Here is a 19,262-nt window from a genome sequence, read left to right on the forward strand (position 1 = left end):
TTATTCAGTTATCTTAACACAATAAATGCATGAATCTCTTAATTGGGTATTCGTCATGAGAGATTATAGAGTTTGGAATCTGGCGGTCAAAATGACCACTTATGACTGTTGTAGTACTTATGGAACTCTGGATCTTCTTTAAACTTGTTAAAATGCACCTTTTGGTGTCATTTCATCTTTTTTTAAAAGATAACAAAAAAGTCATTAAACTCTCAATTGGATATTTATCACGAGAGATTATATAGTTTGGAATGTAGAGGTCAAAATTACCGCTTATGGCCGTTGTAGTCAGAATGGAGGACAGTGGAACACAGATGTCTCTCTTGCACAGTGCACTGCACACTTGTACCACCTCCTATTTACAATGTGTTGTCTTTCTGTGCGTGCCCGAGTGAAGGGAGCAGGGGGGAGAGCTGCTGCTCGGGAGCACGGGGGGCAGCGGAGGTGGGGAGCGCGGGGACACACAGGCGTCTTTTGTAGGCGCTTGCTGAATTTTTATGAATCGCCTGGAAGAACGCTGACAAATCAGAGCTGATTGCCTGTGGAGGAGAGACATCACACCCACAGGAAATAGAAAACGCTGAGTGTGGTCACCCAGAGAAAGGGGGAGGAGGGGAGGAGGGGAGGGTGAGAAAGAGGCAGCGAGAGAGAGAGAGACAGAGAGAGCGAGCGACTTGAACAGCCTTGAGGAAAACGCGCGCTCGACACATTTAGAGGAGCTTGAGAAGAACAGGGTGAGAGAGAGAGAGAGAGAGAAAATCCTGATCTCAGCAAGGACCACGACCAAGGTGCCAATTAGGAAGTTGTGAAGTTGAACTAACACGACGAGAGCGATCCAGCCAACCTTCAAAAGCTGTCCGTGTTCATCTAAACCTATAGAGGGCAGCGTGTGAAGGTGGGGTCGGCCTGGGTGAGACTTCAGAGGGGGGAGGGGTGGTGGGGGGGGGGCACCTGTGTGTGGTGGGATAAATGCTGATGTGACACGATGGCTCCGGCCTCGAGCCCGTGTCATGCTTTAATGATCTCATCGCGTCTGCAGGGATCTCTCCAGGGGAGGAGGGGGGGGTTCTGCCAAGGATGGACACCATTAGCGAGGAGGACCCTTTGTTGAGGAGGGGAACCGCGGCTCCCCTACAGGCAGCAGCCATGCACTACGCCCCCCCCCCCCCCCCCCCCCCCCCCCCTGATGAATATTTATCACCGTCATTCAGCGCCCGGGGTGGGGGTGGCGGGAGACAAGGGCGGGGGCGAGAGGCTGCATAAAGATGCTCAGGAGGTGATTCTTCAAGGATACACATCCAAGGCTCCTCCATCAGCGGGTGTCTCAAAATGGCGGTAGGCGGTGGGGGGTGGGGATGCGTGGGGAGGAGGGGGGGGGGGGTGTTGTTGCTGGTGGTGCTGGAGGTGGCACGCATGGGGGGTTGCGGGCTGGGCTGGCGGGAGAGCCGGCTCCACTTGACAGCAGTGTAACAAGATTATCATCAGGGCCATGAGAGCAAACAAAAACCCCAGCAACCCGCCTCACAATCCAGATTACAGCCGCGCGCCTGCTCCCTGAATACTAAGTATGGCTGTGACACGCGGCTCTACTCAGACGTGGAGAGTGGACCGCGCGTCGTAGCTATCGCACGCATCTACACATAGACACACATGACCACAATGACACATCCACACGTACACACATGACCAGAACTACACACACCGGCACACGTACACACATTACCAGAACTACACACACCCACACGTACACACATTACCAAAACTACACACACGTACCCAGTACCAAAATAAAAGCCGTATTTTACAACTGGGTAAATAAAAATCGGGGTCGTCGACTCAACGTCGTTCAATTGGACTTTTAGTTGTCTGTGTTCTATATGTCTTCTGTGCATTTCGGATCACACACAAAAAACGTTGCGACATGCATCAATAAGACTATTCGTTTATTTAATTACCATTATTGTGAAGGTTTTAACCAGAAGTTTCAATGTTATTCTGGCTCACTTATTCAGTCAGCCTGACAGTCTGCACGCAAATCGTTATCACACCAGCTGTGTGTGAATGCGAAATAAAAGGTGAGGACGCAACGCTAGTTTGCCGTTTTATGCAGAGACGGTTGTCGTCTAAACATGGCCTTACATACATGACCAAAACTACACACGTACACACATGACCAAAACTACACACACCCACACGTACGCACATTACCCAAACTACACACACGTACCCAGTACCAAAACTATACATCCACACATGACCAAAACTACACATCCACACATACACACATGACCAAAACTACACACCCACACGCACACCCGAATTTAACTTGTCATGATCAATTCCTGAAAGGAGGCGAGCGAGCACTTTGGCATCGGCAGCTTCTTAATGAAGTGAATCAAGGAGATGGTCGAGGTGCATGCTGATGAAAGACAGCACAGACTGCATCCAACCCTGGCAAACAAACAGCTGAACATCACCTCTCACCAAACATCTCCACAAAGAGAAGATACTGTGTACACTAGATGTGTGTGTGATTTTTTTTTTTTTTTTACTGGTTGTTTTTTCCTGTCTGCTGCGACCAGTCCAGGCCTGCAGAGAAGCGCTCCATGTGGCCTGAGTGTAAATTAGCCCTAAGATCTTAACACGGGTTTAGCCCTGATCTCAAGCCCTTGTCTACTCAGAAATGCACGACTTTGAAGATCAACACGAGCAGAGGAGGGGTTGGGCATTAGGTCTGTATGATCACCTACTCAGTTTCCCTGATCAATAATGTATGAGACTCGTAGCCTCTCACTCCATTATCCTGGACGTTCCACAGGAAGAGCAGTGTTGATACGGAGAGGCACATAATGAGATAAGTGTGTGAAAATAAACATGTCAGCACTTTCTCATTAAGCTCATTCATTTAAACTTAATGCTTGCCTTATTTGTTAACTTGTCCACTTGCTGCTTCCAGGTTCTGAATGCTGACTACAGCAAACAGTTTCAACCCTGCAGGCCATAAATAGCCATTCTCAATAGGGATGCACGATATATATCGGGCGATGAATAGAGAGCCAAAGTGGAACGTCACTTCCTGCTTCAGTACCAGTACCTTTTCAGCACTGCACCAGAGATTTTCATCCGCCATTCATTTTCCCATAGACATTTCGTAAAATGCGTATAGAAATAGTTTTACTTGTTCAAACCAAACGGTTCAGATATATTTAGAAACAGGAGAGACCACATAACATTTCGCTTGGACCAAAACGTTTAAAACAAATGCGGGTTTAAAGAAAACATTTGTTCAATGTTTTTTTATGTTTTGGTCCGAGTGAAATGTTCTATGGTCTCTCCCGATTCTAAATATACCTGGACAGTTTGGTTTCACCAAGTAAAAAGCATTTTACGAAATGTCTAGGGGAAAATAAATTGCGGAAGAAAATCTCTGGTACAGTGCGGAAGCAGGAAGTGACGTTCACTTTGCCTCTCTATTATCGCCCGATAATGGGAAATGTATATTATGTGTATTACTCTGATAATTAAATGATTGGCTATAATAATATTTAGCCTATACAAAATGAGTTGTTTACAAGGTAAACTCATATGGACACCATTAAGTATAAAATGACATTTTGGGGCAAGTCTACTACAGTATATGCCTTTTGTCATTGTGTTTTATCAGCAGAGAGTAACTTCTTTTTTACAATACAAAAATGTGAAATGATCAGTTATCTTACCATAAGAACCATGGTAATTATCGGTTGTCTGTATTGGCTGGGGGGGGGGAGAAAAAGAAATGGTGGATCCCTACTTCTCAACACTTCGTGCCTGATAAGAAGCAGTAGTTGGACTCCCTCCCTCCTCATCGCGAGTGGAAGAGATCGCCTAGATATTCAGACCTAATCATCCCTCCCTTCAGCTGAGTGAAGTCAATTATCAAGCAAGCTGCATGTGTCGGGCGCCATTTAACTGCAAATTAAAATCAGACTCCTCTGATAGCTCAGGAAGAGTTACTGGAAGGCTGATGTAAACTTATGGAGAAGACAGTGTGTGAGAGTGTGAGTGTGTGTGTGTGTGTGTGTGTGTGTGTGTGTGTGTGTGTGTGTGTGTGTGTGTGTGTGTGTGTGTGTGTGTGTGAGAGAGAGAGACACGGTGGGGATAGGGGAGGGAAGCTATTAACTACTAAGTATTCAGAGCGTGAAATAAGAGTGACAAAAGGAGAGAGAGGGGAGATCATTCAGCAGCTATCAGAGGGAAATGTGACGCAGTCGAGGAGAAACACTAAGCCAGTACCTTTGACCATTAGAGTCGGGGGGCAATGATAAAATAAGGACTAAACATAAACAGCAATCATATGCCTGTCTTACACCAGGATAAAGAAACTACCTCAATGATCTCAGGCTATCAAATCCACTGGGGGCGATGAGGGGAGGTTAGCGACCGACGGGATGGTATCCTCATATTGTCCTGGCCAGCAAATGTTCCTAGTATGAAGCAGGGCTGGGCGATATTATGGAAAGCTGGATTAAGGGTATGTGTCCTGGTCGCTGGACTAGCGCCTCCTCTGGTCAGTCGGGGGCGCCTGTTCGGGGTGGAAAGGAACTGGTGGTGGGAATAGCGTGATCCTCCCACGTGCTATGTCCTGCCAGTGAAGCTCCCCGCTGTCAGGTGAAAAGAAGCGGCTGGCAACTGTGTCGGGGGAAGCATGGTGCTAGTCTGCGGCTCTCCCCAGATCGGCAGAGGGTGGAGCAGCAACCGGGCCAGCAAGGGGGAAATTGGCCAAGTACAATTGGGGGGGAAATGGAGGGGGGGGGGGGGGGGACCAGAAAATAAATAAATCAATAAATAAATCATCATCATGATCATCAACATCATCATAAGTAATGTGGATTATATAATGACTAAGTGGGTAAAGGCAAATAATAGAAAAGCTATAACGGTCTGGTAAGTTCGGAAAATAACATCACTTTACTGGAATGCAGCCTTTAAAACCAGGAAAAGACAACACTTATTACCATATCAAAATCTAAGATGATGTCTAGTCTCATATCACAATCGATATAATATAAATATATTGCCCAGCCCAAATAATCAGCATTAATAGAAATTTGTACAGGGGGACCACACAAAAAAACATGTCCAGAAATAGAACTTCGGATCGATGTGGAACCCCACTCAGGATATCTGACTCTTTTCACCCTCTCTAAATGTGCCTTAATTCCCCCATAAGGTTTTGAGCAAGAAACATGAGATGAATATGACCACCTGCTGTATAAAAAGAGAAACATGAGATGAATATGACCACCTGCTGTATAAAAAGAGAAACATGAGATGAATATGACCACCTGCTGTATAAAAAGAGAAACATGAGATGAATATGACCACCTGCTGTATAAAAAGAGACATGAGATGAATATGACCACCTGCTGTGTAAAAAGAGAAACATGAGATGAATATGACCACCTGCTGTATAAAAAGAGAAAGATGAGATGAATATGACCACCTGCTGTGTAAAAAGAAACATGAGATGAATGTGACCACCTGCTGTATAAAAAGAGAAACATGAGATGAATGTGACCACCTGCTGTGTAAAAAGAAACATGAGATGAATGTGACCACCTGCTGTATAAAAAGAGAAACATGAGATGAACATGACCACCTGCTGTGTAAAAAGAGAAACATGAGATGAATGTGACCACCTGCTGTGTAAAAAGAGAAACATGAGATGAATATGACCACCTGCTGTATAAAAAGAGAAACATGAGATGAATGTGACCACCTGCTGTGTAAAAAGAGAAACATGAGATGAATATGACCACCTGCTGTGTAAAAAGAGAAACATGAGATGAATGTGACCACCTGCTGTATAAAAAGAGAAACATGAGATGAATATGACCACCTGCTGTATAAAAAGAGACATGAGATGAATATGACCACCTGCTGTATAAAAAGAGAAACATGAGATGAATGTGACCACCTGCTGTATAAAAAGAGAAACATGAGATGAATGTGACCACCTGCTGTGTAAAAAGAGAAACATGAGATGAATGTGACCACCTGCTGTATAAAAAGAGAAACGTGAGATGAATATGACCACCTGCTGTATAAAAAGAGAAACATGAGATGAATATGACCACCTGCTGTGTAAAAAGAGAAACATGAGATGAATGTGACCACCTGCTGTGTAAAAAGAGAAACATGAGATGAATGTGACCACCTGCTGTATAAAAAGAGAAACATGAGATGAATGTGACCACCTGCTGTATAAAAAGAGAAACATGAGATGAATATGACCACCTGCTGTATAAAAAGAGAAACATGAGATGAATATGACCACCTGCTGTATAAAAAGAGAAACATGAGATGAATGTGACCACCTGCTGTGTAAAAAGAGAAACATGAGATGAATGTGACCACCTGCTGTATAAAAAGAGAAACATGAGATGAATATGACCACCTGCTGTATAAAAAGAGAGACATGAGATGAATATGACCACCTGCTGTATAAAAAGAGAAACATGAGATGAATATGACCACCTGCTGTATAAAAAGAGAAACATGAGATGAATATGACCACCTGCTGTGTAAAAAGAGAAACATGAGATGAATGTGACCACCTGCTGTATAAAAAGAGAAACATGAGATGAATATGACCACCTGCTGTATAAAAAGAGAAACATGAGATGAATATGACCACCTGCTGTGTAAAGAGACATGAGATGAATATGACCACCTGCTGTGTAAAAAGAGAAACATGAGATGAATATGACCACCTGCTGTATAAAAAGAGAAACATGAGATGAATACAGTATGTATTATGACCACCTGCTGTATAAAAAGAGAAACATGAGATGAATATGACCACCTGCTGTATAAAAAGAGAAACATGAGATGAATGTGACCACCTGCTGTGTAAAAAGAGAAACATGAGATGAATACAGTATGTATTATGACCACCTGCTGTGTAAAAAGAGAAACATGAGATGAATATGACCACCTGCTGTATAAAAAGAGAAACATGAGATGAATATGACCACCTGCTGTATAAAAAGAGAAACATGAGATGAATGTGACCACCTGCTGTATAAAAAGAGAAACATGAGATGAATACAGTATGTATTATGACCACCTGCTGTATAAAAAGAGAAACATGAGATGAATATGACCACCTGCTGTATAAAAAGAGAGACATGAGATGAATATGACCACCTGCTGTATAAAAAGAGAAACATGAGATGAATGTGACCACCTGCTGTATAAAAAGAGAAAGAAAGACAAACAATTGAGTGATTAGGCTCTTGTGATCAGACTGGAGCTTTGACGCTACAGCAGAGCGGACAGTCAGTCTTCCAGCATGCAGGCCTGGCCCATTTGTTTTTGGTGGCCTCGTGAGGTGCAGACAGAAGGATTTTAGAATACTTCCACTTATAAAGAACATTCACGTTTTCACTCGCACTTGTTTTGTGCTTTACCTAACTAGCCCTGTCCAACATATTTTTTATGAAGCATTTACATTTGAACTAAGACCAGGGAAAATATGTTGGACAATATCGCCGGTCTTAAGTGATGAAAGATTAACAATTACATAATGATAACAATTACAGTCAACAACCTTCTCCCTAGACCTTTTGCATATTTTTCCATGCAATACAATCATTTTAATGTCTTCTTTTGGGGAATATATTTCAAATGACTCTAAACACATCAAAGACTGAGGTAATAGAAATGTGTATGGTCGGTGCTATAAACATTTAAAGCAACACAATGCTAATTAAAATAAGTACTGTCCTAAACTAACCTCAGACTTCCTTTTCAGTTTTTAAAAATGTTTTTAGTCAAAATTGTTGTAATTCTGCCTTTCTTGTTGGCCGAGCCGATATTAACTCGATATTAATCAGATTATGTCACTCACACAGTGAATGAAGTGTCACAAAAAGACATTTTCTGCATAATCCAGCTAAAAAGTGCTACTCTTACTCACAGTAAAGCTAAGTCATGAAATTTAATTTATTCACCAAGATTAGAAAACATGGTGTGTAGTTGTGCATCTCCAAAAGGCACTCAGGGTAATTAAATGTTCCCAAAAAGTAAACATTCAGATTTCCCCCAAAACAATACAGAGGCAGTTGAGGGGACAAACACACACACACACACACACACACACACACACACACACACACACACACACACACACACACACACACACACACACACACACACACACACACACACACACACCTTTTTTGTGTGAAGCTTTGCAGACACATTTGTAAAAACAGCTGATGAAAGCAGAGCGGACAGAATGTGTGGGATACATATTCTCTAACTGTGTACAGTTTCCTGGAGGGAAAAAAAATCATCATCATTTTTAGGAAATTAGCTGTGTGAATAGAAAATAATGACGTGATGCTCCGGTACAGAAGAACCTGATATAGCAAAAGTAGCCTATGTGCTTCATTTATGGTTAGAAAGAAAGAAAGGGAAAGAAAGAAAGAAAGAACGAACGAAAGAAAGAAAGAAAGAAAGAAAGAAAGAAAGAAAGAAAGAAAGAAAGAAAGAAAGAAAGAAAGAAAAAGAAAGAAAGATCGATCCATCACCCTCAAGGGCCTGAATACTCTCTGAAGCCACTGATAGTGTGAGGCTAATTTAAACGGACTTGGGCTACATTTACCAATACTTCGATCAAAAGCCATGTCCAAGCTCAGTTCCTGTTGACTCTCTCAGCTGCAGTGTTAATAGAAGTAGTGGGACAGGAGAACAGACTTCGCTGGCCTTCCACCACATCTGCCTGGAGGACTTGATTCAAAAGGAAAGGAATAGCTCTTGATACACTGGCAGAGGAAGTAAGGGTTGCAGACAGCCCACACACGCTGGCAAAATATCCACCAGTTTCACTACACTGCATGCATAAATGCATATTGCATTGACCTACGAGCAACAACAAAGCATTTCCAGCACGCTAAACTACACGAGAGCAGTTCCACACATTTACTGCAGGCTAAATGCAATTTAAAGTGGAATAATGGTGTTCTTCACTTGTTGGATAATTTCTGACATTGCACGTCTTTTTGCATTAAAAGTGATTTAGCACTGCATAGTGTTATTGCTACTATTATTCAGGGAAGGTTCTCTTTAACTGATATGTCCCTGAAGAAGCATTCGGTTTATCTATAAAGCTTTGCGCAATAAATTACCTGGTTGTTACCAGTTTATTACAAAATATGCACGCACCACGTTCGTGCACAATATTTTCGGGTTCAAAACATTCTGTGGGTTAGGACTGAATTAGGAAAAACTACATTTGAGTATTATGCCCCTCATAAATGTAATAGGAATGGCCTACAGAACTTGCTAAAATTGAATATCTGTCATTCATCTAGACTGTCAGTTAGGTAGTAGTCCTTAAAAAAATAAAAGGTGAAATAAGAGAGGAAAAATTACTTGCACAAAGCTAAGCAGCATCATCACCAAACGCAAACAAAATGAGAATAAACGTTTTGAACTATTTTCTCTGCTGTGGAGCACTTTGATTTAAATACAGAGGCAGTTACCAAAGTTATTACTTGAAAGCAACAAAGATGCCATTTCTATAAATAACATTGACACCCCTCAGTTCAAATTATAGCTAAGGGATTGATGGTGATGTGTGTCAGGATATTTGATGGAGCTTCAAACTGAACGTGATTCGATAAGCAGCAGGGGAACATATCTCCAGAATATGAGATGAGTTTTAAACTAGTGATGCACCGATATGAAAATTTTGGCTGATACCGATATTAACATTGCTGTTATGGCCGATAACCGATTTGTAAAATTGTAAAAACAAGTTTCTATGATAATCAAATTTTTCACATACTGAAAAACGCATGTAAACACTGAATTTGAAACAGTAATCCATTTCCTTATTTCCAAAACATTTGGAAAAGCCCATGAATCATAGATTTACCGCATTGTTTCCCCTCAATGTGAAAATTTGGCTGATGCTGATAATCCAACATAGGACCGATGCCGATATGTTAAAAAATGACGAACAAAATTGTATTAATAAGCATGCATTCATTACAAAAACAAAGGAACTTCTCCCTTTTACTAGATGAACTGTTTTTCAACCTGGGTCTATCAGATGAATGGTTTTTCAACCTGGGTCTACCAGATGAACTGTTTTTCAACCTGGGGTCTACCAGATTAACTGTTTTTCAATTGGACTCTCCTCTCATTCGCTCACATATTCCCACTTGGACTAAGCATCAGTGTCCTGGGACCTCAAAGAATGTCATTGCCAAATAAAACAAAATAAACAAACTAAATTCAAAGCATCAATAGTGATCACAATAGCCTGGTGGTGATTGAAGACACCATCTTGCAAAATGGATATCACAGGCTCGATCCCTACAAATCAGAACATAGTTATAACATAACACTGTCAATTGACGTCTCCTAAATCCCTCCGAAATGCAAATACAATCAACGCATGCATTAAGAACCGTGATTGCAGAAACTAGTGATCCCAAGAATCTACACAGAGTGGACTTACGAGATTTGCGACGAACCGGCTGATTCCTCGCCTGCCTCATTCACTGATTTCACTGTGGCTTAGCTTGCTTCGCATACACAACACATGAGTGGTGCTAAATCACTTATGTTCATAATGACAGCGTATAGCATTGATGTGCCGCACACACAAAAGCAACCGAGCTTAAGTAGGTTACATGAAAACCAGCAATGAGTTGAGTGAACTGCTCCACAGTGTGTAGACGACTCACTCTGGTGTTGCTTCAAATCTTGGCTAATGTAAGTGATGAACACACGGAGGGCAGTAATGAACATGCCAAGCCCAACTCAAGTTCCAAACAGAGATGCATCAAGCACCCTGCCTCCCTGCGCTGTCTGGATGAAAGCATTAGCTACTCTGAGAAGTGGATCGGGCATATCGCAATGCTAAGCAATCATAATCCGCACTACACTTGCAAGGGGTTTCATCACCAGCATTCCCTCCCCATTGCAAAAAAAAAGAGAGAGAAAAAACCCCACTATATTGATCTTTTTCTCCCTTCCCTGCAGGCTTTCCCATTTCCCCGTGCAGCTTAAGCAGCACTTTTGTGGACAAATCCCACATTTGTGTTCCTTTCTGGGGGCTATTAATTGTCCTGAATAGGCATAACTACTCCCAAGACGGTCTCGCGTCGGCCATGCAGACTAGAGTCTCGGTGGCCACGCCGTTCTCTGCTCTGTGGTAGTATTGCCTGGTGTTTCATCAACCTCGCATCTCCTCCTCCACCCTCCACCGCCGCCTGCCCATTCTGAGCAATGCCATTGGGTATGAGTTGTGCACTAGGTTCACCTCTACAGTATATTCAGCCTTATTTTATCTCGGCTACCTCAATGCGAGGGGCGGTAAATCGCAGAGCTGATCTCCATCGCCCCTACCCCCCCCCCCTTCCCCCCTGCCTCCATCCCCACACCTCTGCCACCCCCCACTGTGCTCTTTGCAGGGGCCCTCATCTGTTCTCGTTACCTGCAGGGAGAGGCAGAGATGGGCATTACGCTTTATTGCGAAGCTGGGCTGCTGATGTGGGGCCGGACTGTCTGCTAAACACACTTCAATGCCCCCGCTCGCATGAACGGAGATGATGAAATAAGTTGAATATCTGTGCAAGAATGGGGCAACTTCTGTCTGTTTACCCCTGCCTATATACTCAACAGTTTCCAAGGTGACTTTTACAATTGCACAGAGATTCTCCATGGATAATTCATTACCTGCCCTCCATAAGCTTGCATTCTAATAGGCAGCAAATTTGAGCATGTCATATACTGCGAAACAAGAGCATCTGCCGACCCAAAATGAGCAGAGAAACGCTGTGGTACAATGTATCAAATGTCACAAACAAGCTGGTAAAATAGCATCCGAGTCCTACCAATGAATAAGAAAAAACCTGGTGCATTTACAGCTGTCCACACCCATCAAAAATACTTATTTACTAAACTGCAATTTTTCTTTCAAAAGCACTGGCAGAGTTGGATGCTATGTTTGACTTCCCATACATCCCGTCATCATACACGACCCAGTTTAAAAAGCCACGTTGAAGGACTCCATTATAACAACATAGGCATAATATATTGCTTAGCGTGCATTTTTTTTTTAATGGATTTGACATGGCAATTGACACCTAAGCACTTAGTCTTAATGCAGGCTACTCACACACCCTATCTGTGTGTTGATGTAGATCATGACAGCGCTGCAATAAAATGCACATTCTCAGCTGAATGTAGATGAGGCTATTATTGATAAACGCATGATGGTCATCACTTGATGGCTGATGACTTGGACTATAAATCAGCACCGCTTCGATCCATCTCCTCGATGACGGCAGCCTGCTGATAAACATCGATCCTTATCCACCGAGCAGACCTTTGTCCGGTGGTGCCATCATGTTTCGGGGTGGATTCTCAAAACGTCTAAATACATCATTGTGATGATTCAGCATGATAAAATAGCGCTGCATGTTTGTTGACTGGGATAATAAAATACTACTATGATACACTGCCAAGCTGCAATAAGATACTGTAGCCAAGGACGGTTCGATTTAGGCATTGCCATTGTTACAATGTAACCAGTGGTTGAATTCTCACTTCAGGTGAATGAATTCAATACGGTCGGATCGAGGAGCGATTATTTTTGAAGCATCTGCAAAAATAACAAACCCTTGCATGCATTTAGAAACTGCAGCAAACACATTGCACAGATCTATCAATCAACACGTATCCTTGAAATAAATGTCACCAGAAATACTACAACCCACCTGATCTCGCTACACCGCTGCTTCGGCTGGCTCTGGCTCCTTTTCACGAGGTGATGAAGCAGCAGGTTTGAAAGGCAAGACGCGCATGAGTTGACAAACCACCAGGCAAGAAGCCCAAATGACAGACACAAGACGGCTCGGCAAACTGTCTGCTTATTACAATGGCAACCTAGTTACAGTTTTGACATTCCCGATCCTGTACTACTGTCTCCAACGTTACAACGCTTGCTGCTTGTGAAACTGGCAAACAACTCCCCGCCTACAAAACAAGCAAGCGAGGAGGAAATCCCCGTGTTCAGCCTTCCTGACCTGCTGTATAACGTTACACTCCAAAGAACAATTGCTCGACTGACTGGGGAAAGCACCGTTCACGTGTGAAACGGTTGGCCGTCGCGCACAATCAAAGCCACTACCGGAATTACATGGTTTTTAGGCATAACTCAAAACGTGTACGTTATACGAAAGATTAGCTGCCATCTCAGCATGGCAGAACCCGTTGGCAAACCAGCTGCCCGTCGACTACAAATACAATTTCCGGCTATAGTTTTCAAAATAAACTCTTTAACATGCGCTTCACCTGCTTGGGTCATTTAAACACTTTCAATTTGAAGGGACAGCCGTAAAGTAAAACCTCCGGCATTATTCTGGTTATGTCGCTGAAACCAGTGTTGCCAAGTCCGCTTATTATAGGCGACTTTGGTCTTGTTTTTCCTGTAAATAAGTGGCTTCAAGCTGTCACGTTTGTTTTCTCAGCAAGTCTCCCTCTCGAAATAAAATTAATTTAAGTAGCAGCCTATATAGCTAACATGTATCATTCTTTACTTTTGTGGTAATTCAATAACAAACACAAATTTCAAAAGGCAAGTGATAAATAGCCTAATTCAAAATCAGATAGATCATCGCAACAATTTATTTATAGAATGTCGCTTCTTTTGAGCTTGTTTCTCTCACCAGATCTGGCAACACTGACTGAAACATAAGAAGCTAACGTTAGCTACTACTAGTGTTAACCCTAGAAGCTAGCCTAGCCGCGGCTCGGCCAGCCCAGCCCAGCTGTCAGCGGCGGAGCAAAGGCGTGCACACTCAGCATAACAACACAGACTGACAGCGCTTGGTTTCGAGTGAGAAAGGACTCACCAAATGCCGTTCTCCGATGTTTTAATTCTCAGTGTAGTATATAGCCGCAGGGAAAACAATCAGACATTTGGTGTATTTCAATCCAACTGACAGAAGCGTGCGCTTCCAAAGCCAGCTCGTGCTTTCCTTGTTGATTCCTTTCTCTTGTATCGAAGCCAGACGTCATCGTGTTTGGTCACGTGTCGTCATTCATCAAGGATCTTCTTTCCTCGCAAGTAATGAAAGAAAACATCTTGAAAAGGCACTTAACCAGTACTGCACAACAGCCTATCTGCAGTGTTACACTGGAAGCTACTGATACTACCCCATATCTAATTGCGCACTTGCTGTGTAGGCACAAATTAACAAAGTCCACACCCTATATCTTACAGTGGTGTTAGCCCCATTAGGCCTACTCAAATAAAAGTGTAAAAAAAAGAGACTAAAGTAAAAGTGAAAATTACCATTTGAGAAACCTACTCAAATAAAAGTAAATAAATTACTCGAAGTTGCCTACAAGTTACTCTCGCCATGTTAATATTTTTTAGGGCAGTGGTTCTCAAAGTGGGGTCCGGGGACCCCCAAGGATCCTTGAGAGGGTCCCCTGCAAAAAGTGGTCTTATTACTCGTGTGCGTTACTTGTAATACGTTACTACCCACCCGATATTTAGTAATAAAAGCTTTTAGAATATGTACAGGACATTTTTGTGGATTTATAAAACTAGGCATCTCGCACGCTCGATTCCTACCGCTAGCTCTGCCGCTGCGTGGCCTCGCCCGCCCTGCAGCTCGCACACGCGGCCTCGCCTGCTCTATTGCATGCACAGCACAACTTCGCTGCACTGATGCCTATGACATCATCAGTGATGTCATAAGATGATCTCGCTCTTATGACATCACTATAACATAATCAGTCGGACAAAAATAGAAACAAAGAGAACAGACAGAGATTACCCACTTGCCCCTTTTATAAAATATACAATTCAGATTTTGATTACAACATTTTAAGTGCTGAAATATTTGTGCAACAGAATTCTGGGACTGCGTCTAAGCTTATACTGTCTCTTCACTGCAGACAACTGGGTTGTATTGCACAGTGAACTTAAAAGGAAATCTAATCATCAATTGTATCCAGTGAAATAATTCCAGGAGTCATCAGACATCATGGCTGCATGACGGCCTGAGAAAAGACGCAGAAAGTCACATTATTCTGAGATATTATACGTAAAGATTATCTTAAGTTTCTATATCAAAGTCCAGCAACTGAGCAGGAGATGGACCAGAAATCAAACGGTTATGAAAACTTGCATGGACAAGGCATCTAGTTTAAAATGTAAACTAATCACCTTGATAAATGAAATGCATTTCATGACAGTAGAAAAATATTAGTCATAGAAATTCTTGACACTAAATCCAGTGGAATTCTGCCCATTAACGAACCACTAGGTTGGCTCACAGATATAGTGGTTAACAAAACGCATCTTCACTGACGTGACAAGTCTCACAGTAGACGTGCCGTTTCTCCACCTGTGAGAAACTGCTCAGGTCTTCTTGGTCCTTGGGTTGCTTTTGTTGAAGAGACTGATCCCACCACCAGATTTGCCTGTCACACCTGCCGTCCTCACTCCTGGCTGCTGCAGCACTTTGTCCAGAGTGGTCTTCTTTATGGCAGCCGGGGAGATCTGCTCTTGGTCAGCCAAAAACTGAAGTTCCCTTTTTGAAGAAGGAGAGGGATACAGAGACATTCCTTTACACAAGGATAATGTATTTTTCAATAGATTGCCTGTCACCAGTGAACACAATTCCAAATGTAAAATTACTTGCATGTAGGTCCATATACGGCCTGAATTATACTGTAGATATGCATAATGCATGTAGATATAAATAGTATAATTCCCTCTGGACATATAAGTAATAGAATCAACTTCATTATCCAGTATATCATTATGACATTAAAAAAACACAGTCATGTGATAGTTGAATTTGTTTGTCTCACCCAGTGATTGCGTTGCGTTGTTGTCTGTCATTTTTATTTTGTCATAATCTGTTAATACTTGTGTTAAAATGACAGACGTCCTTCAGGTTTTTCTGTCATTGTTTAAAAATAATCTGTCAATTAGAGAAAATATTCCGCTACTGCGATCACTGACTGGTCTGACCACGCTCTTATCAACCTACCTAGTCCTGATACAGGAGGCCTCGACAGCATTGATCAGGAGGCTGCGGAAGCCACCGCTCTCCATGACATGCAGGGCATGGATGGTGGCGCCCCCTGGTGAACACACATTGTCCTTGAGTTGACCGGGGTGCTGCTCTGAGTCTAGCAGCATTCGAGCTGCTCCCTTAGCAGAATGCAAACGGAGATCCATGTGAGTCCAGCAACATGTGGATTATGTCAGATTTAGTAAACACATATATGCATCTTATTATCCCACTGACACTATCCTACCTCCCCCACCCCCATTATATGTCACTTTAAAGGACATTTTACTTTGCACTTTATAATTTGAGATTGATTTTCTGTATTGCTCCATCTTCTACTATTGATGTGACTACTGCGCTGCATACCAAGTCAAATTCCTCATTTGTAATCTGATTACTTACTGTAGCTATTAAAGTGAATCTTGAATCTTAAAAGACAATGCTCTTACCAGTAGGGCTTGGGCTCCGAGCCGCACAGCCAGTCTCCTGGGCAAGCCCATCTTCACTCCACCATCAGCAAGAGCATCTACAGCTGTGAATGCCTACCAAACCACACATAGTATTATGAACACACAAACAAACAAATGACCAATCAGATGACAAAGAGTTGTTAGGATTATAGAATAAATGGAAACACGCAGCAGACTGCCAGGACAATGCAGGGCAGGTAAGGCAGACTTGAAAAACACATTGGACATCACCTAACTGAATACAGCTAAACAATGAACTAAGAAAATACAAATTGCAATATGAACTTTAAAATCACAGAGACTGCAATTAATTGCTGAGAGGAGCATCCAAAAAAGATTTCCAAACAAGGTATTTGAGTGCTTCTGGTAATTTATGGTCCATGGATCAAGAACATACTGGTGAACACCTTTCATCATACTCAAACTCAGTAAAACCTGCACACTGACATATATTTTTTGTTTTCTTACTAAATCAGGTTAAACAATTTTTAAGTTTTTAATTTAAAAAAGAAATGATGACAAGAAACACTTTCTGTCTCTATTGTGTCAATTAGATTTTTCCCAACATATTTCTGCCCAAAGGTGCTATACAAATAAAGGTTATTATTATTATTAGGTTAATATTATTATTATTAATAATAATATTATTATTATCATTGTTATAAGTGACTCACGTAAGCAGGGCCACTGCCACTCAGGCCAGTGACGGCATCGATCAGGTCCTCCTCCACCTCGGTGCAGTAGCCCACGCTGGACATCAGCTGCTCCAGGAGCTTCCCGTCCTCCACCTGGGCGTGGGTGCCCGTGGCATACACCGTGGCCCCCTCCCGCACCACCACCGGCGTGTTGGTCATGCAGCGCATTACCTTCGGGGCAGGGCGATACAGCTCCAGCTTCTGCAGGAAGATTGGCACTATTTCAGCGACTGTCTTGATATTATAGAAAAACATTTACTTTTATCTTTAATGCACAACTAAAGCTGGAATGGAACCAGGTTTATACACTTAATACGTTCCAGAATAGCATTAATGCTTTGTTCTTATCTGAGATCTAAAACAATAGCTTGTTTTTTAGATTAAACAACATATGCTATGTAGCCCGAGTAGTTTTAAGCAGGAACAGCATGTTACAGCTTGTGACTGTTCTGCCTGTGGGGGCGGCTGAGCTCAGTCAGACCACAGAAATAATGGCAACATCCACATGTTACAACTTTACATCAATGTGTTCCTATATACTTCAGAGGATTGTCACCATATCACACAGCACCATCCACCATCCAGCCCTGATGGTGAGTCAGCACGCTGGACAGACAGAGGGCTCCTGTGACTTGCCTTCTCTATGGAGCTGATGGTGACGCCCGCCGCACACGACACAATAAGGTGACGATCTTCGATGTCGGGTCCGATCTCGTCCAGAACAAAAGGAATGATGTGGGGCTTCACAGCCAGGAAGATAACGTCACTTCTGTTCACCGTCTCTTTGTTGCTGGTGGTGAGATTCACGCCCAATTTCTGCATAAAATGACATTGTTTGAGATACTTTAGTATATTTTGTATTTCAAGCCTTCTCAACTACATGTAAACAAAGTAAAGTAAACCAAAACAAACAATACAGAATTAAACAATTCAGTAGAAATAATTAGTAAGAATCATTAAATTGTCACAGATAGGCTACATCCCCAATCGTCTACCCACCCGCAGTCCCTGTACTGTGGGCAGGTCTGTGTCTGGGGAGCTGGCAGTGATTCTGTGGGTGGCAATCACACCTTGAGACGGGGGAAAAATTAAGAGTTGAGAAATCAATTTAGGGACTAATTGCAATCAATGGAGTGAGCACAAGGCATATATAATGGAAATGTATGGTGTAGGTGTGAGCCAAACGAACCTGCAGCAGAGAACCCTCTCACCAGAGCGTGGGCCAGCTGACCCGCTCCTATGAAACCCACACTCATTCTCCCTGCAAATGTGAATAATATCATAAGTATATAATTATTATTAACTTATAATCATAAGTTTGGCATGGCTGGGGCTATTTCCATTTCAGCAACAACAGTTAAAGTAGTCAGGTTCTGAACGTGGGGTCCGGGGGACAGGGGTCCTCGAAGGGGTTCAGGGGGGCTCCCCAGCAAATTGACATAGTTAGACACAGTTAGAGAATGTAAGACTGCTTTGATCATAGTTTCTCTGTTATCTCTCTGACTACAATACAGACAGTCATGGCACAATCAAATCTGTCAGTAAACATATTCTCAGATTTGGGTCCAAGAGACAAAATCTCATCAAATGGGGGTCTGTGGCCCTAATGTGGAGTAAATTAGGCTTAGAGGATACCCCCATTTCAATAGTGGCTCACCAGTATCTGGCTAGGCGACAGCACTGGTTATATTGATTGAATATCAGTGTCAGTTGCCAAGTACTGTAGCTAAACAAATTCTCACTTCCTGATTGGGCGGAGCAAGCAACCCTTCCACAGGTTGTTATGTAGTAGTGGTGGCACTAGGCATGCACATTGTAAACAACAACAACAGCAACAACAAACAGCTGCGCTATGAAATAGAGACTTACGGATATCTCGAAGAGCCCCAACACAGCCACCACTGGACACAAAATGTCAACTCAGTCACACTCTGTCAACGTGGCCTCGTAGTATCGCCGCGAGCTTCTTCTGTACTGTTTTGTACTTGGCCGAGAAC

General features: G+C 42.6%; 1 protein-coding gene across 2 annotated transcripts; it reads right to left on the bottom strand.

Moving 5' to 3' along the window:
* Positions 1-14,865: 14,865 nt before the first annotated feature.
* On the bottom strand, positions 14,866-19,262 carry pycr1a (pyrroline-5-carboxylate reductase 1a). Of its 2 annotated transcripts, XR_014553263.1 has the most exons (9): positions 19,135-19,262; positions 18,455-18,526; positions 18,265-18,335; positions 17,902-18,081; positions 17,245-17,466; positions 16,550-16,642; positions 16,077-16,240; positions 15,390-15,611; positions 14,866-15,078 (listed from the first exon to the last, which is right to left on the bottom strand). XR_014553263.1 is itself a non-coding variant. In XM_083648976.1 (8 exons), the coding sequence occupies exons 2-8, from the start codon at positions 18,519-18,521 to the stop codon at positions 15,440-15,442; spliced, it is 969 nt and encodes a 322-aa protein (XP_083505102.1). In that variant the 5' UTR covers positions 18,522-18,526; positions 19,135-19,262; the 3' UTR covers positions 14,866-15,439. The 2 variants fall into 2 exon arrangements, 1 of the variants encoding a protein (XP_083505102.1); XM_083648976.1 differs by having other exon boundaries at positions 14,866-15,611.

This window comes from Poromitra crassiceps (assembly GCF_964638095.1).
Source record: "Poromitra crassiceps genome assembly, chromosome: 13".
NCBI lineage: Eukaryota > Metazoa > Chordata > Actinopteri > Beryciformes > Melamphaidae > Poromitra > Poromitra crassiceps.

Coding starts and splice junctions, on each gene's coding strand:
- pycr1a (XM_083648976.1), bottom strand. CDS start 18,521: ATGAGTGTGGGTTTCATAGGAGCGGGTCAGCTGGCCCACGCTCTGGTG. Junction 16,241..16,549: donor TCGGAGCCCAAGCCCTACTG/GTAAGAGCATTG, acceptor CATTCTGCTAAG/GGAGCAGCTCGAATGCTGCT. Junction 15,612..16,076: donor GCCTCCTGTATCAGGACTAG/GTAGGTTGATAA, acceptor TTCTTCAAAAAG/GGAACTTCAGTTTTTGGCTG.